We start from the raw sequence: 25,943 nt of genomic DNA, 5'->3' as shown, positions 1-25,943 counted from the left end.
CCACGTGATTACAGAGCCAAAAAAACTCGTTAGCGCCAACTAGTGGCCGATTTCTTTCAAAATTCGTACAGACCTCTAGGGCCATGAGTCGAACATGCCCATCGAGTTTCGTTCCGATCGACGTCCGTTAACCTTGTCTTATAGGTGCTCAAACTTCATTGGCCGATGGCGGCCATGTTTTTTGAGATACACCAATGTCCTCATAGACATACATGGCACCTTGGACCAAGACACTGCATACCAATTTTCAAGTCAATCGGACTAACGGTCAGGTGGTTATGGGCCGTTTTATGTTTTTTTCATGTTATAGCGCCACCATGTGGCCATTCGCCGCGTTTTTTTTACTGTGACCTCAAATTGACCTCTTACACATTTGTACCGAGTTTGGTGAAGATACCTCATTTACTTCTGGAGTTATAGCCGTTTTAGTAAAATAGGCTCCTCCCACAACATACATTTGGGCGCCCCTTAGCGACCGTGAATGGAAATTTCAACTTTTTTTCGATAATTATTGATATTCAGACTCCAGAGAACATTTCTGCACTGGTTTGGTTCCGATCGGGCAAAAAACCAGGGACTAGTTCGCAAAAGTAGGTTTTTGACAAAATTCAAAATGGCGGAAAATCTATCATGGCGGAAATGAAATCGGAGATATACGTTTTGTTCGCCAGGCATCCAGCTTTCCAATGATATAAGACACTTGAGTCTACGACATACGGTCTAGGAGTTATGAGCAGTTTTGCGCTTTTGGTTGCTATAGCGCCACCTATGGGCCATTCGAGGTCATAATTTGATAACCTCTCCTCGATTTTTGTACTACCATATGGCAAAGTTTCAAAGTTCCAGCTCTTACGGTTTGGGCTGCACGATGCGTTTTACGGCAGAAGAAAAATAATAATAAAAATCAGGACAATTACAATAGGGTTTCAGCACTTCGTGCTTGAACCCCTAATAATAATAAAAATCAGTACAATAACAATAGGGTTTCAGCACTTCGTGCTTGAACCCCTAAAAATCAGTACAATAACAATAGGGTTTCAGCACTTCGTGCTTGAACCCCTAAAAATCAGGACAATTACAATAGGGTTTCAGCACTTCGTGCTTGAACCCCTAATAAAAATCAGTACAATTACAATAGGGTTTCAGCACTTCGTGCTTGAACCCCTAATAAAAATCAGTACAATTACAATAGGGTTTCAGCACTTCTACCAACTTTTTTTTGATAATTATTTATCTAGAGAGTCCAGAGAATTGGCCTAGACTGGTCTGGTTCCAATTGGACCAAAAACCAGGGACTAGTTTGCCAAAGTAGGCTTTGGACAAAAGTGGCCATATAAATTTTTTTTTTGCTCAAATCGGGATTTGGAGATAGCCAGGTTGTTCGTCTGGAGCCAGGGATCACAGTGATGCTAAATTTGAGCCTCTATGACAAAGTATGTAGGAGTTATGACCAATTTAGTAAATGTGGTCATTATGGCGCCACCTATTGGCCAATCTGGGCCATATTTTGATAGGTTCTCCCCAAATTGAGCACTATCATTTGGCCAAGTGTCAAGGTTCCAGCTCTGACGGTTTGGGCTGCACGATGCGTTTTAGGGCGGAATAATAATAATAATAATAATAATAATAATAATAATAATAATAATAAAAATCAGTACAATTACAATAGGGTTTCAGCACTTCGTGCTTGAACCCCTAATAAAAATTGTCCGATCTTCACGAAACTTGGCATGCTTCTTCACCATGTTAGGACACATATGCTCATCGATTTTTGTGAAGTTTGGTGTTTTCCCTTAGGTTGTATAGGCTTTTGAGTGTTTTTTTGTCCCTCCCCTTTCCTAAATGAGCCTGTTACAGCCAGGCAAATGCAAAAGTTCAACTTTTTTTTGATAATTATTTATCTAGAGAGTCCAGAGAATTGGCCTAGACTGGTCTGGTTCCAATTGGACCAAAAACCAGGGACTAGTTTGCCAAAGTAGGCTTTGGACAAAAGTGGCCATATAAATTTTTTTTTTGCTCAAATCGGGATTTGGAGATAGCCAGGTTGTTCGTCTGGAGCCAGGGATCACAGTGATGCTAAATTTGAGCCTCTAGGACAAACTATGTAGGAGTTATGACCAATTTAGTAAATGTGGTCATTATGGCGCCACCTATTGGCCAATCTGGGCCATATTTTGATAGGTTCTCCCCAAATTGAGCACTATCATTTGGCCAAGTGTCATTTGGCCAAGTATCATTTGGCCAAGTGGCCAAGTGTCACTTCGTGCTTGAACCCCTAATAAAAATTGTCCGATCTTCACGAAACTTGGCATGCTTCTTCACCATGTTAGGACACATATGTCCATCGATTTTTGTGAAGTTTGGTGTTTTCCCTTAGGTTGTATAGGCTTTTGAGTGTTTTTTGTCCCTCCACTTTCCTAAATGACCCTGTTACAGCCAGGCAAATGCAAAAGTTCAACTTTTTTTCGATAATTATTTATCTAGAGAGTCCAGAGAATTGGCCTAGACTGGTCTGGTTCCGATTGGACCAAAAACCAGGGACTAGTTTGCCAAAGTAGGCTTTGGACAAAAGTGGCCATATCAATTTTTTTTTTGCTCAAATCGGGATTTGGAGATAGCCAGGTTGTTCGTCTGGAGCCAGGGATCACAGTGATGCTAAATTTGAGCCTCTAGGACAAACTATGTAGGAGTTATGACCAATTTAGTAAATGTGGTCATTATAGCACCACCTATTGGCCAATCTGGGCCATATTTTGATAGGTTTTCCCCAAATTGAGCACTATCATTTGGCCAAGTTTCAAGGTTCCAGCTCTTATGGTTTGGGCTGCACGATGCGTTTTACGGCAGAAGAATAATAATAATAATAATAATTAAAGCTGCAAGCAGCATTTATCGGGGTTCAAGCTATTAAGGTCTTTAAGGTTTTTTAAGCATCAAAAGTTATAAAGTTTTATTTAGCAAGCATGTAACCACTGACATAATAGATGGAAAAGACCATGTTTTAGCATGATTTACCATGATATACCACATTCTAGCATGATTTACCATAGTTTATCATGATTTACCATGGTTTACCATGATTTACCCTGTTGTAGCATAGTTTACCATGAATTCATCTCAGTTTACCTTGATTTACCATGTTCTAGCATGATTTACCATGATTTTCCACATTCTAGCATGATTTACCATAGTTTATCATGATTTACCATGGTTTACCCTGTTCTGGCATAGTTTACCATGAATTTATCTTAGTTTACCTTGATTTACCATGTTTTAGCATGATTTACCATGATATGCCACATTCTAGCATGATTTACCATAGTTTATCATGATTTACCATAGTTTACCATGATTTACCCTGTTCTAGCATAGTTTACCATGAATTCATCTCAGTTTACCTTGATTTACCATGTTTTAGCAAGTATGTGAAGTGTCAGTGCAAATGAAGTGATAAACACGGACAAAATCTGATTGTGTTATAATAGTTATTGTTATATAAGTGATTTTTTAATGTCTAATTATGAATTCAAAAGCACATGTCAAAAGACTTCATTAATAAGTAGAATGGCCAGCAGAGGGCACTAGAAGACCATTATTGGCTCAGTTTCAGTTTAATCTTCATGATTTTCACCAGTTTTCTGCACTAAAGCAAACCAGTCTTTCCATGTTAACTCCATAATGCATGCTTACACACACACACACACACACACACACACACACACACACACACATACACACACACACACACACACACACACACACACTAATACTTTAACAGATGGATTTTGACTAAATGTAATTGTAAATGTTAAAATAATGATTTTATAAAGTCTAAATATGAATTATAGAAACAATATGACAAAATAACTATTTTAAACAGCAGGGGGCAGTAAAATACCACTTATTGGCTTAATATGCCATTGTATTCATATTATTTTCACCTTTTTAAACTGTTATAGAGTCAAATTTTGTTCGATCTGTCTGAAATTTGTCATGCTTGTTCAGAGTGATATTTCACATGTTCTGACTTGTTTTTAAGAAGATCTGAGCATCTTAAAAGATATAAGCTTTCGGGGAGACTTGGTCAAAGCCACATTTTGAAGTGACCCTATTATAGCCATCCAAATGAAGTAGTTCAACTTTTTCTGATAATTACTGATCTAGAGAGTCCAGAGAATTGTACTGCACTAGTTTTGAACATTATTATATGAAAATTATATGATCATAGATTAAAAAGACCATTTACAGCCAATGCAGGCAATTTACCATAGGTAATATATGGTTTTAAAGCTTTTTAACAGTTATAGCACCACCTATCGTCCGATCTCCATCAAATTTGGCATGGTTGTTAATGATGTTATGTCACATATGCCCACCAATTTTTGTGAAGTTCTGAGTTTTTATTTATGATTTATAGGCTTTTGAGTGTATTTTGCCACACCCATTTTATAAATGACCCTATTACAGCCATCCAAATGCAAAAGTTCAACTTTTTTTTGATAATTATTGATCTAGAGAGTCCAGAGAATTGTCCTAGACTGGTCTGGTTCTGATCGGGCGAAAAACCTAGGACTAGTTCGCAAAAGTAGGTTTTTAACATATTCATGAATATTTAATGAACTGTTTGATTGACAGCAATGGTTCTTGAGGCAAAGTTGTTCAGCATGAGCAGATCTATCAGATTATATGCATTTTGTGACAATAAGTGTAACACCACGTGATTACAGAGCCTTAAAACTCGTTAGCGCCAACTAGTGGCCGATTTCTTTCAAAATTCTTACAGACCTCTAGGGGCTTGAGCCGAACATGCCCACCGAGTTTCGTTCCGATCGGACTTCGTTAATAGGTGCTCAAACCTCATTGGCCAATGGCGGCCATGTTTTTCGAGATACGCCAATATCCTTTTAGACATACATGGCCCCTTGGGCCAAGACACTGCATACCAAATTTCAAGTCATTCGGAAAAACGGTCAGGTGTCTATACGTTTTTATTGTTTTATAGCGCCACCATGAGGCCAATCGACGCAATTTTTTTACTGTGACCCCAGACTGAACCCATACACATGTGTATCAAGTTTGGTTAAGCTATCTCATTTACTTTTTGAGTTATAGCCATTTTAGTAAAATAGGCTCCTCCCACAATGTTCATTTTATGCCCCCTAGCGACCATGAATCAAAATTTCGACTTTTTTTTGACAATTATTGATCTTCAGACTCCAGAGAACATTTCTGCACTGGTTTGGTTCCGATAGGGCAAAAAACCACAGACTAGTTCGCAAAAGTAGATTTTTGACAAAATTCAAAATGGCGGAAAATCTATCATGGCGGAAATGAAATCGGAGATATACGTTTTGTTCGTCAGGCGTCCAGCTTTCCAAGGATATAAGACACTTGAGTCTACGACAAACGGTCTAGGAGTTATGAGCTGTTTCGCGCTTTTGGTTGCTATAGCGCCACCTATGGGCCAATCGGGGTCATAATCTCTAAACCTCTCCTCGATTTTTGTACTACCATCTGGTAAAGTTTCAATGCTCTAGCCCTTACGGTTTGGGCTGCACGATGCGTTTTACGGCAGAAGAATAATAATAATAATAATTAAAGCTGCAAGCAGCATTTAGCGGGGTTCAAGCATTTAGGGTCTTTAAGCACATAAGGCAGTTTAGTGAGTTGTCTGAGTTTTTGTTTAGGATTTACAGGCTTTTGAGTGTTTTTTGCCATACACATTTTCTAAATGATCCTGTTATGGCTACCCAATGGGTAAAGTTAAAGTTTTTATATAATTAATAATCTAGAGCTTCCAGAGAATTGTACTGCACTGGTATATTTCCGATCGGGCGAAAAACCTAGGACTAGTTCGCAAAAGTAGGTTTTTAACATAATCGCAAGTATTTAATGAACAAATTGATTGACAGCAGTAGTTCTTGAGGCAAAGTTGTTCAGTATGAGGAGATCTATCAAATGATATGCATCACGTGATTACATAGCCGTAAAACCTGTTAGCGTCAACTAGTGGCTGATTTTTCAAAATTCTTACAGACCTCTAGGGCCACGAGTCGAACATGCCCACCTAGTTTCGTTCTGATCGGCCTCCGTTAAGAGCAAACTAACAGCTTTGAATTAAAATGGTGAGGTATCCTGTTGTAAACATCAACCATGCCTGTTGACAGTTCTCTTTTGTGGGAAGGGAATGAAAAGTTCTCAAATCCGCAGCACAGCCTCAGACATAACATTTATATCCATGATCTGCCATTTTCACTATTGTCCTTGCTTGCTTCTTCACAATACCTGCAGATCTTCTGATGATTCGGCTGTGCAGGTCCACATTAACACTGCCTGGCCTAGAACATTGACTGGAAAATCCAAATTTGGGGGGTATAAATATTAATGATCCTGACTCCAACGTCACAGTCGGTGTTATGGTGGGATTCACTCATTTTTCTGCGGTCTTTTGCAAACAGGAGATTTACACATGAAGGAGGAAACAATGGTGTTTGAGGCTCACGGTATGTCAGTTCCATGTCCAGAACTCTTATCATTCAACTATGCCAAGATAAATACAGTTTTCAATTGTATGGCACCTTTAAAATAGATGATTAGTAATATAATGCTTACTTGGAGTCTGAAATGGCTTTAACAAAAGAAGAAAAATAGTCTTAGATTTCTGTTCATTCTAATCATGTACAAATAAAGTAGCACAGTAAGATTACATTTATTTGAATGCATTAGTGAGTGTGTGATTGTGCTGTGTGTGCAGCGTATCAATACTAAAAGTGAAGGTGTAGTTGATATCTTTGGTGATAATATCTGTAGTAATCATAAAAAAACAATTAAGAAATAAAGAATTAAAATTACAAATAATATTCTATTAAGATATGAGTTACAATAACATGATTTACAATAGTAATAATATCAATAATATATGCACAATACACACAGATTAGACTATCAGGTCTGTGTTTTACAAAAACATTAGTATTGCAGCCAATGTGAGTCTGTGGAATTTATAAACAGACAAAATATGATTTGAAATGTTATTTTAATGATTTTATTAAGTTTAAACAATATTTCAAATGGAAAAAAAATGAAAAATAATATTTTAGTGAGCAGAATGAACCAATGAGTGTTCTTCTTCTGGTGGTTAAAATGTAAATGAAAACAATAATACTTAAACAATAATACTTAATACACTAACCATGCTTGAACACACACATGCACACACATTTTTTTGTAGATGTAGATATTTAAAATAAAAGATAGGTAACAAAATGATAATTGCAAATCTCCTCTGTATAACACCATTTTCAGATTTCAAATTAATCACTGAGAGGCAGAATTGTTCAAACTGAGAGCTCAGTAAAAATGAAGTGATAAACTTTGACAAAACATGACTGTGTTATAATAGGTGATTTTCATGCAAGTAATTTTATATAGTCCAAAAACTAATGCAAAAGCACAGATGAAAATATTTTATTAAGTAGAATGTCCTGCAGAGGGCAGTAGAAGACCACTAATTGACTCACTTTCATTTGAAAGACTTTTTTATCCACCAGTAAAACAAAGCAGTTTCTCCATGTTCTTTCCATTAAGCATGCTTACACACACAGACACACACACAAACACAAACACATCCATCCACACACACACACACACACACACACACACACACACACACACACAAAGACAAATATGTTTTCAATGTTTTTATGATGTGATATTGTGAAAATATCTTCATCTCCTCATCTTGAACAACTTTGCCTCAAGAATCACTAATGTCAATCAAACCGTTCATAATCATAATAGAAAAATAAAATATATACAAATATCATAATAAAACAAAAAACATCGTAATAAAAAAGATTGCTTCTTAAAGCATTTGTTTATTTCCCAATACTGAAAGCGAATTAAAAGATCATGCGTAATCCTGCTGCTCCCTCTAGTGGACAACAGTGGTATTATAGCTTTTTTTACAGTTGAAGTGTTTGAATGAATGAATGGGAATTTGTTTTTTTACTTATATCTCAGGAACCAAAAGGCGAAAAATTCTGAAACTCAGAGCATAGATAGTGCTTGAGGAGCCCTGTTGAATGAGACCATCAAGGTGTTTTTGGGCGATTGGGGCTGGGAGTTATGACTGTTATAAGGCATATCTGTTCGGGCTATTATCTCTGGAATGCCCAGGGCAAATAACACCACATTTGAATCGAAGCTAGCCAAGGACGCGCCCTTTCCAACGAGCTCTCACACAAGGTTCGGGGTGGTTTGGGTCGGGAGTTGCGGTCGTTCAAAGTCGGGGGACCGCGGGCTTGCGATGTGCGGGGGGGCGCGCTCCCGAGGCCCGCGACGACACGTTTCGATCAAGAGCCCCGAGAGGTCCTCACCATCAAAATTTGAGCGCGTAACGACTTTCCGTTTTCGAGTTATGAATGAATTTGTATTTGGGGGCGTGGCTTAAATGCCGTTATACTTTCGTTTCATTTCATTCATTTACTTTCGTCCATTTCCATATCTCAGTGTAACACAATTGTCAATAGTAATACTCAATAGATGAGTTTTGACAAAATGTGATTGTAAATGTTCAAATAATGATTTTATAAAGTCTAAATATGAATTTTATAACAATATTAGGGAGTAGTATGATGAAATGACAGCAGGGGGCAGTAAAATACCACTTATTGGCTTAATATGTCATTATATTCATATAAAATCACCTTTTGAAGAAGTTAAACTTTTTTTCTGATAATTATTGATCTAGAGAGTTCAGAGAATTGTGCTGCACTGGTTTTGAACATTATGATATGAACATTATATGATAGAAGACACCATTTACAGCAAATACAGGCAATTTACCATAGGAAATATATGGTTTTAAAGCGTTTTAACAGTTATAGCGCCAACTATGGTCCGCTCTCCATAAAATTTTCCATGCTTCTTAAGCAGGTTATGACACATATGCTCATCAATTTTCGTGAAGTTCTGAGTTTTCGTTTAGGATTTATAGGCTTTTGAGTGCATTTTACCACGCCCATTTTCTAAATGACCCTGTTAGCCATGCGAAAAATGCAAAAGTTCAACTTTTTTTTGATAATTATTGACCTAGAGAGTCCATAGAATTGTCCTAGACTGGTTTGGTTCCGATCGGGCGAAAAACCTAGGACTAGTTCGCAAAAGTAGGGTTTTAACATAATTACGAATATTTAATGAACGGTTTGATTGACAGCAATGGTTCTTGAGGCAAAGTTGTTCAACAAGAGGAGATCTATCAAATGGTATCCATTTTGTGACAATAAGTGTAACACCACGTGATTACAGAGCCATAAATCTCGTTAGCGCCAACTAGTGGCCGATTTCTTTCAAAATTCTTACAGACCTCTAGGGCCATGAGTAGAACATGCCCACCGAGTTTCGTTCCGATCGGCCTCCGTTAACCTTGTCTAATAGGTGCTCAAACTTCATTGGCCGATGGCGGCCATGTTTTTTTAGATACGCCAATGTCCTCATACACATACATGACACCTTGGACCAAGACACTGCATACCAATTTTCAAGTCAATCGGACTAACGGTCAGGTGGTTAAAGCCTGTTTTATGTTTTTTTCATATTATAGCGCCACCATGTGGCAAATCGCCGCGATTTTTTTACTGTTACCTCATATTGAGCTCATACATATGTGTACCGAGTTTGGTGAAGATACCTCATTTACTTCTGGAGTTATAGCCATTTTAGTAAAATAGGCCCCTCCCACAACGTACGTTTTGGCGCCCCTTAGCGTCCGTGAATCGAAATTTCGACTTTTTTTCGATAATTATTGATCTTCAGTTTCTAGAGAACATTTCTGTACTGGTTTGGTTCCGATCGGGCGAAAAACCAGGGACTAGTTCGCAAAAGTAGGTTTTTGACAAAATTAAAAATGGCGGAAAATCTATCATGGCGGAAATGAAATCGGAGATATACGTTTTGTTCGTCAGGCGTCCAGCTTTCCAATGATATAAGACACTTGAGTCTACGACATACGGTCTAGGAGTTCTGAGCAGTTTCGCGCTTTTGGTTGCTATAGCGCCACCTATGGGCCAATCGGGGTCATAATTTGATAACCTCTCCTCGATTTTTGTACTACCATCTGGCAAAGTTTCAAGGTTCCAGCTCTTACGGTTTGGGCTGCACGATGCGTTTTACGGCAGAAGAAAAATAATAATAAAAATCAGGACAATTACAATAGGGTTTCAGCACTTCGTGCTTGAACCCCTAATAAAAATCCTTACAATTACAATAGGTGTTCAGCACTTCGTGCTTGAACCCCTAATTAAAGCTGCAAGCAGCATTTAGCGGGGTTCAAGCATTTAGGGTCTTTAAGCACATAAGGCAGTTTAGTGAGTTGTCTGAGTTTTTGTTTAGGATTTACAGGCTTTTGAGTGTTTTTTGCCATACACATTTTCTAAATGATCCTGTTATGGCTACCCAATGGGTAAAGTTAAAGTTTTTTATATAATTAATAATCTAGAGCTTCCAGAGAATTGTACTGCACTGGTATATTTCCGATCGGGCGAAAAACCTAGGACTAGTTCGCAAAAGTAGGTTTTTAACATAATCGCAAGTATTTAATGAAAAAATTGATTGACAGCAGTAGTTCTTGAGGCAAAGTTGTTCAGTATGAGGAGATCTATCAAATGATATGCATCACGTGATTACATAGCCGTAAAACCTGTTAGCGTCAACTAGTGGCTGATTTTTCAAAATTCTTACAGACCTCTAGGGCCACGAGTCGAACATGCCCACCTAGTTTCGTTCTGATCGGCCTCCGTTAAGAGCAAACTAACAGCTTTGAATTAAAATGGTGAGGTATCCTGTTGTAAACATCAACCATGCCTGTTGACAGTTCTCTTTTGTGGGAAGGGAATGAAAAGTTCTCAGATCCGCAGCACAGCCTCAGACATAACATTTATATCCATGATCTGCCATTTTCACTATTGTCCTTGCTTGCTTCTTCACAATACCTGCAGATCTTCTGATGATTCGGCTGTGCAGGTCCACATTAACACTGCCTGGCCTAGAACATTGACTGGAAAATCCAAATTTGGGGGGTATAAATATTAATGATCCTGACTCCAACGTCACAGTCGGTGTTATGGTGGGATTCACTCATTTTTCAGCGGTCTTTTGCAAACAGGAGATTTACACATGAAGGAGGAAACAATGGTGTTTGAGGCTCACGGTATGTCAGTTCCATGTCCAGAACTCTTATCATTCAACTATGCCAAGATAAATACAGTTTTCAATTGTATGGCACCTTTAAAATAGATGATTAGTAATATAATGCTTACTTGGAGTCTGAAATGGCTTTAACAAAAGAAGAAAAATAGTCTTAGATTTCTGTTCATTCTAATCATGTACAAATAAAGTAGCACAGTAAGATTACATTTATTTGAATGCATTAGTGAGTGTGTGATTGTGCTGTGTGTGCAGCGTATCAATACTAAAAGTGAAGGTGTAGTTGATATCTTTGGTGATAATATCTGTAGTAATCATAAAAAAACAATTAAGAAATAAAGAATTAAAATTACAAATAATATTCTATTAAGATATGAGTTACAATAACATGATTTGCAATAGTAATAATATCAATAATATATGCACAATACACACAGATTAGACTATCAGGTCTGTGTTTTACAAAAACATTAGTATTGCAGCCAATGTGAGTCTGTGGGATTTATAAACAGACAAAATATGATTTGAAATGTTATTTTAATGATTTTATTAAGTTTAAACAATATTTCAAATGGAAAAAAAAATGAAAAATAATATTTTAGTGAGCAGAATGAACCAATGAGTGTTCTTCTGGTGGTTAAAATGTAAATGAAAACAATAATACTTAAACAATAATACTTAATACACTAACCATGCTTGAACACACACATGCACACACATTTTTTTGTAGATGTAGATATTTAAAATAAAAGATAGGTAACAAAATGATAATTGCAAATCTCCTCTGTATAACACCATTTTCAGATTTCAAATTAATCACTGAGAGGCAGAATTGTTCAAACTGAGAGCTCAGTAAAAATGAAGTGATAAACTTTGACAAAACATGACTGTGTTATAATAGGTGATTTTCATGCAAGTAATTTTATATAGTCCAAAAACTAATGCAAAAGCACAGATGAAAATATTTTATTAAGTAGAATGTCCTGCAGAGGGCAGTAGAAGACCACTAATTGACTCACTTTCATTTGAAAGACTTTTTTATCCACCAGTAAAACAAAGCAGTTTCTCCATGTTCTTTCCATTAAGCATGCTTACACACACAGACACACACACAAACACAAACACATCCACACACACACACACACACACACACACACACACACACACACACACACACACACAAAGACAAATATGTTCTCAATGTTTTTAGGATGTGATATTGTGAAAATATCTTCATCTCCTCATCTTGAACAACTTTGCCTCAAGAATCACTAATGTCAATCAAACCGTTCATAATCATAATAAAAAAATAAAATATATACAAATATCATAATAAAACAAAAAACATCGTAATAAAAAAGATTGCTTCTTAAAGCATTTGTTTATTTCCCAATACTGAAAGCGAATTAAAAGATCATGCGTAATCCTGCTGCTCCCTCTAGTGGACAACAGTGGTATTATAGCTTTTTTTACAGTTGAAGTGTTTGAATGAATGAATGGGAATTTGTTTTTTTACTTATATCTCAGGAACCAAAAGGCGAAAAATTCTGAAACTCAGAGCATAGATAGTGCTTGAGGAGCCCTGTTGAATGAGACCATCAAGGTGTTTTTGGGCGATTGGGGCTGGGAGTTATGACTGTTATAAGGCATATCTGTTCGGGCTATTATCTCTGGAATGCCCAGGGCAAATAACACCACATTTGAATCGAAGCTAGCCAAGGACGCGCCCTTTCCAACGAGCTCTCACACAAGGTTCGGGGTGGTTTGGGTCGGGAGTTGCGGTCGTTCAAAGTCGGGGGTCCGCGGGCTTGCGATGCGCGGGGGGGGCGCGCTCCCGAGGCCCGCGACGACACGTTTCGATCAAGAGCCCCGAGAGGTCCTCACCATCAAAATTTGAGCGCGCAACGACTTTCCGTTTTCGAGTTATGAATGAATTTGTATTTGGGGGCGTGGCTTAAATGCCGTTATACTTTCGTTTCATTTCATTCATTTACTTTCGTCCATTTCCATATCTCAGTGTAACACAATTGTCAATAGTAATACTCAATAGATGAGTTTTGACAAAATGTGATTGTAAATGTTAAAATAATGATTTTATAAAGTCTAAATATGAATTTTATAACAATATTAGGGAGTAGTATGATGAAATGACAGCAGGGGGCAGTAAAATACCACTTATTGGCTTAATATGTCATTATATTCATATAAAATCACCTTTTGAAGAAGTTAAACTTTTTTTCTGATAATTATTGATCTAGAGAGTTCAGAGAATTGTGCTGCACTGGTTTTGAACATTATGATATGAACATTATACGATAATAGATAGAAGACACTATTTACAGCAAATACAGGCAATTTACCATAGGAAATATATGGTTTTAAAGCATTTTAACAGTTATAGCGCCAACTATGGTCCGATCTCCATAAAATTTTCCATGCTTCTTTAGCAGGTTATGACACATATGCTCATCAATTTTTGTGAAGTTCTGAGTTTTCGTTTAGGATTTATAGGCTTTTGAGTGCATTTTACCACGCCCATTTTCTAAATGACCCTGTTATAGCCATACGAAAAATGCAAAAGTTCAACTTTTTTTTGATAATTATTGACCTAGAGAGTCCATAGAATTGTCCTAGACTTGTTTGGTTCCGATCGGGCGAAAAACCAGGGACTAGTTCGCAAAAGTAGGTTTTTAACATAATTACGAATATTTAATGAACGGTTTGATTGACAGGAATGGTTCTTGAGGCAAAGTTGTTCAACAAGAGGAGATCTATCAAATGGTATGCATTTTGTGACAATAAGTGTAACACCACGTGATTACAGAGCCATAAAACTCGTTAGCGCCAACTAGTGGCCGATTTCTTTCAAAATTCTTACAGACCTCTAGGGCCATGAGTAGAACATGCCCACCGAGTTTCGTTCCGATCGGCCTCCGTTAACCTTGTCTAATAGGTGCTCAAACTTCATTGGCCGATGGCGGCCATGTTTTTTGAGATACACCAATGTCCTCATAGACATACATGGCACCTTGGACCAAGACACTGCATACCAATTTTCAAGTCAATCGGACTAACGGTCAGGTGGTTATAGCCTGTTTTATGTTTTTTTCATATTATAGCGCCACCATGTGGCCAATCACCGCAATTTTTTTACTGTGACCTCAGATTGACCTCTTACACAAGTGAACCGAGTTTGGTGAAGATACCTCATTTACTTCTGGAGTTATAGCCATTTTAGTAAAATAGGCCCCTCCCACAACATACATTTGGGCGCCCCTTAGCGACCGTGAATGGAAATTTCAACTTTTTTTCGATAATTATTGATATTCAGACTCCAGAGAACATTTCTGCACTGGTTTGGTTCCGATAGGGCGAAAAACCAGGGACTAGTTCGCAAAAGTAGGTTTTTGACAAAATTCAAAATGGCGGAAAATCTATCATGGCGGAAATGAAATCGGAGATATACGTTTTGTTCGTCAGGCGTCCAGCTTTCCAATGATATAAGACACTTGAGTATACGACATACGGTCTAGGAGTTATGAGCAGTTTCGCGCTTTTGGTCGCTATAGCGCCACCTATGGGCCAATCGAGGTCATACTTTGATACGTTCTCCCCAAATTGAGGACTACCATTTGGCCAACTTTCAAGGTTCCAGCTCTTACGGTTTGGGCTGCACGATGCGTTTTAGGGGAAAATAATAATAATAATTAAAGCTGCAAGCAGCATTTATCGGGGTTCAAGCAGTTAAGGCCTTTAAGGCCTTTAAGCACAAAAGCATCAAAAGTTATTAAGTTTTATTTAGCAAGCATGTAACCACTGACATAATAGATGGAAAAGACCATTTACAGCCAATACAGGCAATGTACCATAGGAAATATATGGTTTTAAAGCTTTTTATAGCAGTTATAGTGCCATCTATGGACCGATCTCCATAAAATTGTTTACTGTGACCTCAAATTGAACCCATACACATGTGTACTGAGTTTGGTGAAGATATCTCATTTACTTCTTGAGTTATAGACATTTTAGTAAAATAGGCTCCTCCCACAATAATTTACCACATTCTAGTATTATTTACTATGATTCTAGCATGATTTACATAGTTTACCATGATTTTATCTTAGTTTACCTTGATTTACCATATTCTAGCATGATTTACCATGATATACTACATTCTAGTATGATTTACCATTGTTTACTGTGATTCTAGCATGGTTTACCATAGTTTATCATGATTTATCATAGTTTACCATGATTTACCCTGTTCTAGCATGATTTACCATGATATACCACATTCTAACATGATTTACCATAGTTTATCATGGTTTACCATGATTTACCCTGTTTTAGCATAGTTTACCATGATTTACCACGTTCTAGAATGATTTGCCAGGATTCTAGCATGGTTTACCTTGATACACCACATTATAGTATTATTCACTATGATTTACCATGTTTCTAGCAATTATGTGAAGTGTCAGTGCAAATGAAGTGATAAACACTGACAAAATCTGATTGTGTTATAATAGTTATTGTTATATAAGTGATTTTTAGAGTCTAAATATGAATGTGAGCACATGTGAAAAGACTTCATTAATAAGTAGAATGGCCAGCAGAGGGCAGAAGAAGACCACTTATTAGTTCACTTTCACTTTAAACTTCATGATTTTCACCAGTTTTCTGGACTAAAGCAAACCAGTTTTTCCATGTTAACTCAATAATGCATGCTTACACACACACACACACACACACGCACACGCACACGCACACACACACACGCACACACACACACACACACACACGCACACACACACACGCACACACACACACACACACACACACACACACACACACAGAAATAAACATACACAAATGCACATATGTTTTTAATGTTTTGGAATATGTTATTGAGAAAATATATTTATTGGTCTATTAGAATTCCTTTTTGATCTAATAATATAAAAAAGAAAAGAAAAAAAAAAGAAAAAAAGATTGCTTTTTAAAGCATTTGTTTGTTTCCCAATACTGAAAACTAATGAAAAGGTCATGCGTAATCCTGCTGCTCCCTCTAGTGGACAGTGGTATTACAGCTTCCATCTTACAGTTGAAGTGTTTGAATGAATTAATGAATGGGAATTTGGTTTTTCACTTATATCTCGGGAACCAGAAGGCGAAAAATTCTGAAACTCAGAGCATAGAGAGTGCTTGAGGAGCCCTGTTGAATGAGACCATCAATTACTTACTATGATTTACCATGTTTCTAGCGTGATTTACCACATTACTAGCAATTATGTGAAGTGTCAGTGCAAATGAAGTGATAAACACTGACAAAATATGATTGTGTTATAATAGTTATTGTAATATAAGTGTTTTCCATGTTAACTCAATAATGCATGCTTACACACACACACACACACACACACACACACACACACACACACACACACACACACACACACACACACACACACACACAAATATGTTTTCAATGTCTTTAGGATGTGTTATTGTGAAAAAAATATTTTAATGGTCTAACCATTTCATATATTTCATTGTGATCTATTTTATCAGTCCAATAATAAAAATAAAAAAATAGCTTTAACCATTTGTTTGTTGGCCAAAGCTGAAAGCTGATAAAAAGATTAAATACTATGTGTAATACTGCTGCTCCCTCTAGTTGACAACAGTGGAATTACAGCCTACATCTTACAGTTGAAGTGTTTGAATGAATGAATGGGAATTTGGTTTTTCACTTATATCTCGGGAACCAGAAGGCGAAAAATTCTGAACCTCAGAGCATAGATAGTGCTTGAGGAGCCCTGTTCAATGAGACCATCGCGGTGTTTTTGGGCGATTGGGTTCGGGAGTTATGACTGTTCAAAGGCATGTCTTTTGAGGCTTTTATCTCTGGAATGCCCAGGGCAAATTACACCACATTTGAATCGAAGCTAGCCAAGGACGGGCCCTTTCCAACGAGCTCTCACACAAGGTTCAGGGTGGTCTGGGTCGGGAGCTACGGCCGTTCAAAGTCGGGGGTCCCGCGGTCTGGCGATCCGAGGGGGGGGCGCGCTCCCGAGGCCCGCGACGACACGTTTCGATCAAGAGCCCGGAGAGGACCTTACCATAAAAATTTGAGCGCGCAACGACTTTCCGTTTTCGAGTTATGAGTGAATTTGTACTGGGGGGGCGTGGCCTAAATGCCGTTTTACTTTCGTTTTCATGTTAAATGTTAAAATAATGATTTTATAAAGTCTAAATATGAATTATATAACAATATTAGGGAGTAGTATGATGAAATGACAGCAGGGGGCAGTAAAATACCACTTATTGGCTTAATATGGTATTCATTTTAAGGCTACATATTGAAGTGACCCTATTATAGCTATCCAAATGAAGTAGTTCAACTTTTTCTGACAATTATTGATCTAGTGAGTCCAGAGAATTGTATTGCACTGGTTTTTAAGATTATTTTATAAACATTATATGATCATATGGAAAACACAATTTACAGCCAATACAGGCAATTTACCATAGGAAATATATGGTTTTAAAGCTTTTTAACAGTTATAGCGCCAACTATGGTCCGATCTTCATAAAAATTTCCATGCTTCTTTAGCATGTTATGTCACATATGCTCATCAATTTTTGTGAAGTTCTGAGTTTTCCTTTAGGATTTATAGGCTTTTGAGTGCATTTTGCCACGCCCATTTTCTTTATGACCCAATATACCCATGCGAAAAATGCAAAAGTTAAACTTTTTTTCGATAATTATTGATCTAGAGAGTCCAGAGAATTGTCCTAGACTGGTCTGGTTCCGATCGGGCGAAAAACCAGGGACTAGTTCGCAAAAGTAGGTTTTTAACATATTCATGAATAATTAATTAATGGTTTGATTGACATTAGTGGTTCTTGAGGCAAAGTTGTTGAACATGAGCAGATCTATCAAATGATATGCATTTTATGACGATAAGTGTAACACCACGTGATTACAGAGCCAAAAAAACTCGTTAGCGCCAACTAGTGGCCGATTTCTTTCAAAATTCTTACAGACCTCTAGGGCCATGAGTCGAACATGCCCATCGAGTTTCGTTCCGATCGACGTCCGTTAACCTTGTCTTATAGGTGCTCAAACTTCATTGGCCGATGGCGGCCATGTTTTTTGAGATACACCAATGTCCTCATAGACATACATGGCACCTTGGACCAAGACACTGCATACCAATTTTCAAGTCAATCGGACTAACGGTCAGGTGGTTATGGGCCGTTTTATGTTTTTTTCATGTTATAGCGCCACCATGTGGCCATTCGCCGCGGTTTTTTTACTGTGACCTCAAATTGACCTCTTACACATTTGTACCGAGTTTGGTGAAGATACCTCATTTACTTCTGGAGTTATAGCCGTTTTAGTAAAATAGGCTCCTCCCACAACATACATTTGGGCGCCCCTTAGCGACCGTGAATGGAAATTTCAACTTTTTTTCGATAATTATTGATATTCAGACTGCAGAGAACATTTCTGCACTGGTTTGGTTCCGATCGGGCAAAAAAACAGGGACTAGTTCGCAAAAGTAGGTTTTTGACAAAATTCAAAATGGCGGAAAATCTATCATGGCGGAAATGAAATCGGAGATATACGTTTTGTTCGTCAGGCATCCAGCTTTCCAATGATATAAGACACTTGAGTCTACGACATACGGTCTAGGAGTTATGAGCAGTTTCGCGCTTTTGGTCGCTATAGCGCCACCTATGGGCCATTCGAGGTCATAATTTGATAACCTCTCCTCGATTTTTGTACTACCATATGGCAAAGTTTCAAAGTTCCAGCTCTTACGGTTTGGGCTGCACGATGCGTTTTACGGCAGAAGAAAAATAATAATAAAAATCAGGACAATTACAATAGGGTTTCAGCACTTCGTGCTTGAACCCCTAATAAAAATCCTTACAATAACAATAGGGTTTCAGCACTTCGTGCTTGAACCCCTAATAATAATAATAATAAAAATCAGTACAATTACAATAGGGTTTCAGCACTTCGTGCTTGAACCCCTAATAAAAATTGTCCGATCTTCACGAAACTTGGCATGCTTCTTCACCATGTTAGGACACATATGTCCATCGATTTTTGTGAAGTTTGGTGTTTTCCCTTAGGTTGTATAGGCTTTTGAGTGTTTTTTGTCCCTCCACTTTCCTAAATGACCCTGTTACAGCCAGGCAAATGCAAAAGTTCAACTTTTTTTCGATAATTATTTATCTAGAGAGTCCAGAGAATTGGCCTAGACTGGTCTGGTTCCGATTGGACCAAAAACCAGGGACTAGTTTGCCAAAGTAGGCTTTGGACAAAAGTGGCCATATAAATTTTTTTTTTGCTCAAATCGGGATTTGGAGATAGCCAGGTTGTTCGTCTGGAGCCAGGGATCACAGTGATGCTAAATTTGAGCCTCTAGGACAAACTATGTAGGAGTTATGACCAATTTAGTAAATGTGGTCATTATAGCACCACCTATTGGCCAATCTGGGCCATATTTTGATAGGTTTTCCCCAAATTGAGCACTATCATTTGGCCAAGTTTCAAGGTTCCAGCTCTTATGGTTTGGGCTGCACGATGCGTTTTACGGCAGAAGAATAATAATAATAATAATAATAATAATAATAATAAAAATCAGTACAATTACAATAGGGTTTCAGCACTTCGTGCTTGAACCCCTAATAAAAATCCTTACAATAACAATAGGGTTTCAGCATTTCATGCTTGAACCCCTAATAAGAAGAGACGTTTTTGCCAGTTATAGCGCCACCTATTGTCCGATCTTCACGAAACTTGGCATGCTTCTTCACCATGTTAGGACACATATGTCCATCGATTTTTGTGAAGTTTGGTGTTTTCCCTTAGGTTGTATAGGCTTTTGAGTGTTTTTTGTCCCTCCCCTTTCCTAAATGACCCTGTTACAGCCAGGCAAATGCAAAAGTTCAACTTTTTTTCGATAATTATTGATCTAGAGAGTCCAGAGAATTGTCCTAGACTGGTCTGGTTCCGATTGGACCAAAAACCAGGGACTAGTTTGCCAAAGTAGGCTTTGGACAAAAGTGGCCATATAAATTTTTTTTTTGCTCAAATCGGGATTTGGAGATAGCCATGTTGTTCGTCTGGAGCCAGGGATCACAGTGATGCTAAATTTGAGCCTCTAGGACAAACTATGTATGAGTTATGACCAATTTAGTAAATGTGGTCATTATAGCACCACCTATTGGCCAATCTGGGCCATATTTTGATAGGTTCTCCCCAAATTGAGCACTATCATTTGGCCAACTTTCAAGGTTCCAGCTCTTACGGTTTGGTCTGCACGATGCGTTTTAGGGGAAAATAATAATAATAATAAAAATCCTTACAATAACAATAGGGTTTCAGCATTTCATGCTTGAACCCCTAATAATAAAAATCAGTACAATTACAATAGGGTTTCAGCACTTCGTGCTTGAACCCCTAATAAACATTTTTTTATATCATGTCCTGCTCACATAATTTCAGTGAATGTTGCTGTTTATGTGAGTGGGAATCTTGAGAGTGTCTGGAATTCAGCAGGAATGTTCCCGCCTTGACAGTCGAGACTGTCTTATTGTTAAACAACCATTTTGGAGAGCGGTTTGTCCAAGAACTTCATTTTATGGAGAGAAACTATAAGTGAGAACTTACTAGCTATAATTCACTCTGAGACAGGGAGAATGACAGATTAGAAAAGTGTGTATGGGGAAAAAGTACAATAGCACAAAGAGAGTATATGTCACCGAGAAGGAAAAATTGTGCTCTTTTCTTAAAGCCATGATTATGGTTATATAATAGCACTAACCATTTTAGTCTTAAGGCCGTCCACCCTCACAATATCCCACACAGACCAGAAATGTTGGAGACTCTTTGAAAAGAATTCTGTAACCCCAACTACTGTGCGTGTATAAAGAATTCTGTAACCCCAACTACTGTGCGTGTATAAAGTGCAGAGCACTTTATGAGATTGCAAGCATGGTGCCATTTGTACAGACTTAAGTGTGTAAAAGTCTATGAGCTGATGAAATGTCCCTGTTATTGCAGCATGACTAAACATAAGGAAAGTCTGATTGTGTGTATGTGTATGTGTGTGTGTGTGTTTGACAAACCACAGTCCAGACCAGTCTGAGCTAGATTAGGAGATGGCTAGAAACAACTTGTTCAAAGTGGCAATCGACTACAATTTGTGAGGAATTTTAAAACTAATTCCTCACTCTGATTCCTTGTTCATCATGTTAGGGTCGTAATATTACATAATACATAAGAACGAAATGACACAGACAGACTAAACTGATTCACTTTCCCACTACAGCATTTTACAGCAATTCACAAGATTATCCAAGTCCTGATGGGCAGCCATTAGACGGTCCTCTCTGACCACCGTGGGCATGTCAGCAGACAGCCTGATCTTCACAGATCGAGGAGTGTGATCGAGAGACACAGATGGAACATGAGAGAAACATACAGAGATATGTTTGTGAGACCATAAAAATCGAAGTGTGAGGAACCGAGAAGTGGGACGTTAGGGTCACAGAGAACCACAGATGGCATTGCTGAGTGAGGGTCAGCAGGAGGCTGTTGGGACAGATGGACGGGCACGAGCCATATCGGTTACCAGGATGGTGCAATAATCCATGGCGCTTTCCTTTATCAAAAGTAACTGAAAAGCAGAAGTTTGTGTAGCAACAAAAGTCACTGAGATGGACAGAAGTACCCCCATTGTAGATCCTAACCGAATTCCCCTGAGACAGCAACATTGGTCTTTCTACTACTACTCAAAAATCTCTCTAATATCTACTATACAGGATAATAAATGGTTCCAGCATCTATAAAGGGAGATAAGTAAAAGCCATGGCACACACTAAAGCCAACAATCCAGTCTACAGTAGAGGAACAATTACAGAGCAAACAAAGCAGCCATAAACCAGATTTCAGAAGATTGTAATAAAATATTATGTAATGTATATAATGTTCTGATAATAATATAGTGTAACACTATGAAAGGAATGTATTTTAAGATTCGGAAGACGATAAAATGTAACAGAGAACAAATCTTTAGCATTCCATTTACAACTTATTCACTTCATACTGAGAAAAAAGTTAATCTTTATATTTAAGTTAAGTTACACAGTAAAGTTAATGTGTATAGTAAGAGAAAATACGGTGTAACATTCCTAAGAGAACACAGTGTAATGTTATGGAGAGAATATATAGTGTTCATTTACCATTATGATGAGTATTTAGTGTAACTAAGGAGAATACAAAGTAATAAGGGGAATGCAGCAGTAGCGGCTCCTGACTGTAAATGTACGGAGGGCAAATTCTGGGTTTTAGCGCTAGTTTAGGATAAACAATTTGTAAGCTTTATTTTCTAATTGCTGAACACATGCAGACACACTTTTGGCAGAGGTCTAGTGTCCTTGCGTAATTCAGCCTGATGGTGATGCTCTATGATGGACTAAGTACTGCTATAAGTACGCACAGCACACATGTTGGCTGCATCTGAAATCGCATACTTCCCTACCATATAGTAGGCAAAAAACTGTATGTGACAAAAGTAGTATGTCCGAATTCACAGTACTCATAAAGGGTAGGCAGAAAGTACCAGGATGACCTACTACTAGCGGCGAGATTCTGAAGTGTGCATAAAATGGACACTTTACTATCCCATGAGGCCACAGGAGAGGATTTGTGAATGGCAGTGAAGCGATGCAACTGATGCTGGTAGGTCGCATGATAATGACACCATGGCGAATTTAGCATGTCCAGATTACATTACTAATACACACATTCATACTAAATAGATTATAGAACCTATTTTTTAGCGGTCGTGAAGTAATTACTTATTCAAAATAAGCACTTACTCAGGAGACTATGCGATATCGGATGCAGCCATATATTTATACTTTCATTAATTTGATATGATACTCCACATAAGCCTTGTTGAGGAAGAACAGACATGCCAACTAGTTACTGACCTGATTCAGACTAATATACACATAGCTGAAGCGGACTGATATCGTCTTGGTCTGGAGCGAGGTTTACGAAGATATTGTAAAAAGTAAGCTGGGCTGTCTCAAATCTGCCCCCAATTACTCTCAATTAGACTGCAATGCAGTTTCATTTTTCCAATGAGGCGCTGTAGAGCTGGGCAGGGCTAAGGCACTTTCTGTCTGCTTAGTATCATGAAACCTGCCTGGCGAAGCCATGCGTTAAATATCCTGCTCACTTAAAGGGATAGTTCGCCCCAAAAATGAAAATTCTGTCATCAATTACTCACCCTCATGTTGTTCCAAACCAGTAAGACTTTCGTTCATCATCGGAACACAAATGTAGATATTTTTAATGAAATCTGAGTGAACTCTGTCCTTGTGTCAGCTACGCAACTACCACTTTGATGCTTCAAAAAGTTTATAAAGAGATTGTAAAACTGATGAATGTTTATATGTGAATAAAAGCCTAAAATCAATCTGTTTAGCGTATAAAGCGATCATTTCTTGTCAGAAAATGTGGACTAAACCACTCGATTCATATTAATTATTTTTACGATCTCTTTATGAAGCGTAAAATTTTTAGTTGCGTAGCTGTCAATGGAGGGACAGAAATCACTCAGATTTCATTAAAAATATCTTAATTTGTGGTGCCGAAGATGACCAAAAACCTTACGGGTTTGGAATGACATAAAGGTGAGTAAATGAACAGTTTCATTTTTGGGTGAACTAGGCTAACCCTTAAAATAGTCTACTCTAGAAAAACAGAAAAGTATTTGTTGCATAATGCTGATAATATTTACGATTTATTATTGATTCAGTTTATATATTTTGGTGGGGCACTGCTTCACCTGCTCATTCAGATGAGACGAGCTGGAATAAAGGGAAACATTACTAATAGTAGGCTATACAGTGTAACCTTATGAAAAGAATAGTGTGGATTCAGTTATTTCCTCGAGGACTACAATATATCCTCTTAATCAAACAATAAATATTCTCTTCATAGCATAACATTGCACTTGTATTCTGTTAATAACATTACACTGCATTCCCTTAGTGAAACTACTTTGTATTCTCCTGGTAACGTTCTTGTTACACTGTAACGCGTTACAGAATGCAAAGTCATTAAGGGAATGCAGTGTAACGTTATTAAAAGAATACAAGTGCAATGTTATGAGGAGAATATTTATTGTTTGACTATGAGGAGGATTCATTGTAGTCCTCTGAGGAAAATGCAATATAAAAATAAGAACTGAATTGAACGTTATTGAGAGAAAAAACAGTGCTATGTTACTAAGAGAATAGCGTAACGATGTACATAGTACATGCAATAGGGTTTTAGAAATCACATTTATAAAATGAATAAAGAGAAGGTTAGGAGTCACGTTGTATAGGCTAAGGCTAACGTTACTAAATATAGTGTGAGTTGAGTCGAATGGAGAATCAGAATTACGTCGGTTAACGTTACATTCGCCTGAAGTCAACGACGCAGCGGACACTGCATCGTCCTGCCCTCTCTCTCATTTACTCGGTTTCTTTGAACAACTGATGTATAAACTGCAGGCCCTCACGTCTCGTTCCTGCTTCGCTAGCTAGCTAAAGGCAAGGTTAGATCTAATCTAAAACTCCCAGCACTGGTATAAAGGCTGACCAAACCCCGGGGCCACAGCCGTGTTTGTAAACAGGGCGCAGAGACGCGAAGCTAAGCTATCTTTACGCGCACAATTCCCTATTCACCAACAGAAAAACAGATTACGATACATACATAATTACCGGGTATGTTTGTGTAAACGTTAAAATGCATTCACTTTCAAAAATCTTACCTTCAAGAAGACGAGAAATGAGACTGTCGACGTTTAATTCCCCCTCCGCCATCTTCAGTGCCGAGTTCTGCATGCAGAGCTTCCAGCAACGGCCGCTAGGTGGTGGTCACAATGACGTCATTCACTTGGTTACAAGCAGTTACGTCAATATTAATGACCTTTTCATGAATATTTAATCGTTGGAAGGCAAACTTTTGACCTGTTGAAAGCAACTTAATTGTTAATGGTATTTTCTATTCTTCAACGTCTTGCTATTTGTGTATTTGGTTTCCCTTCCAGGTGGATTTTATCCTACTCTGATAAAAATCCACCTGGAAGGGAATTACACTTGGCATTCATTTATTTACTTATATTTTGTACAGTTTATTGAGCTTGATTCGCACAAGAGTGCGTTTCTTTAGCCATCAACGTGATTAAAACGGAATTTAATTCTTAAAAATAATTAATTCAAAAAAAATGCTTCATTTTGTTTACTGCATGTTTTCAAGCCATTGGTTTCCCATTCCTGGGCATCAAAATTATCATACATTAAACAATGATTTTGTTTGCTTTATTATAATATTTCAGTCATATTTATCGTAACTTTTCGTTTAGGCTTTAGTCTAAGCTCCGTTGCGCTATTGGCGAAGCTGCCGTCTATTGGTGAAAAACTGAAAGACTCAGCTGAAAGTCACTTAACATGAACTGACTCGATACTGATTTAATATTTGGTCAAACCAGATGAGCTTGAACAGAAAAGAAAAGGAACACAAAAGTTTGGAGAACAGAAGATTTAAAAAAAAAGATGAACAAAACACACACAAAAAAGAAAATATATTCGAAGTTGCAATTCTTAATTTTCAGTAACAATAACAAATAGTGACAAAAATAATAGAATTACAAATA

The 25,943-nt window shown here is 37.7% G+C and overlaps 1 protein-coding gene across 1 annotated transcript in view; it reads right to left on the bottom strand.

Moving 5' to 3' along the window:
- Positions 1-25,202, bottom strand: part of ppp1cb (protein phosphatase 1, catalytic subunit, beta isozyme) — a 40,472-nt gene extending 15,270 nt beyond the window's left edge. Inside the window, exon 1 of the mRNA XM_082143949.1 lies at positions 25,059-25,202. Within this exon, the coding sequence (XP_082000075.1) occupies positions 25,059-25,131 (73 nt within the window). The 5' untranslated portion in view covers positions 25,132-25,202. The remainder of the gene's footprint in view (positions 1-25,058) is intronic.
- Positions 25,203-25,943: the final 741 nt, after the last annotated feature.

The sequence above is a fragment of the Leuciscus leuciscus genome (genome assembly GCF_965113295.1).
Source record: "Leuciscus leuciscus genome assembly, chromosome: 17".
Taxonomy (NCBI): Eukaryota; Metazoa; Chordata; class Actinopteri; order Cypriniformes; family Leuciscidae; genus Leuciscus; species Leuciscus leuciscus.
This window is presented reverse-complemented; position numbering and strand designations above follow the sequence as displayed.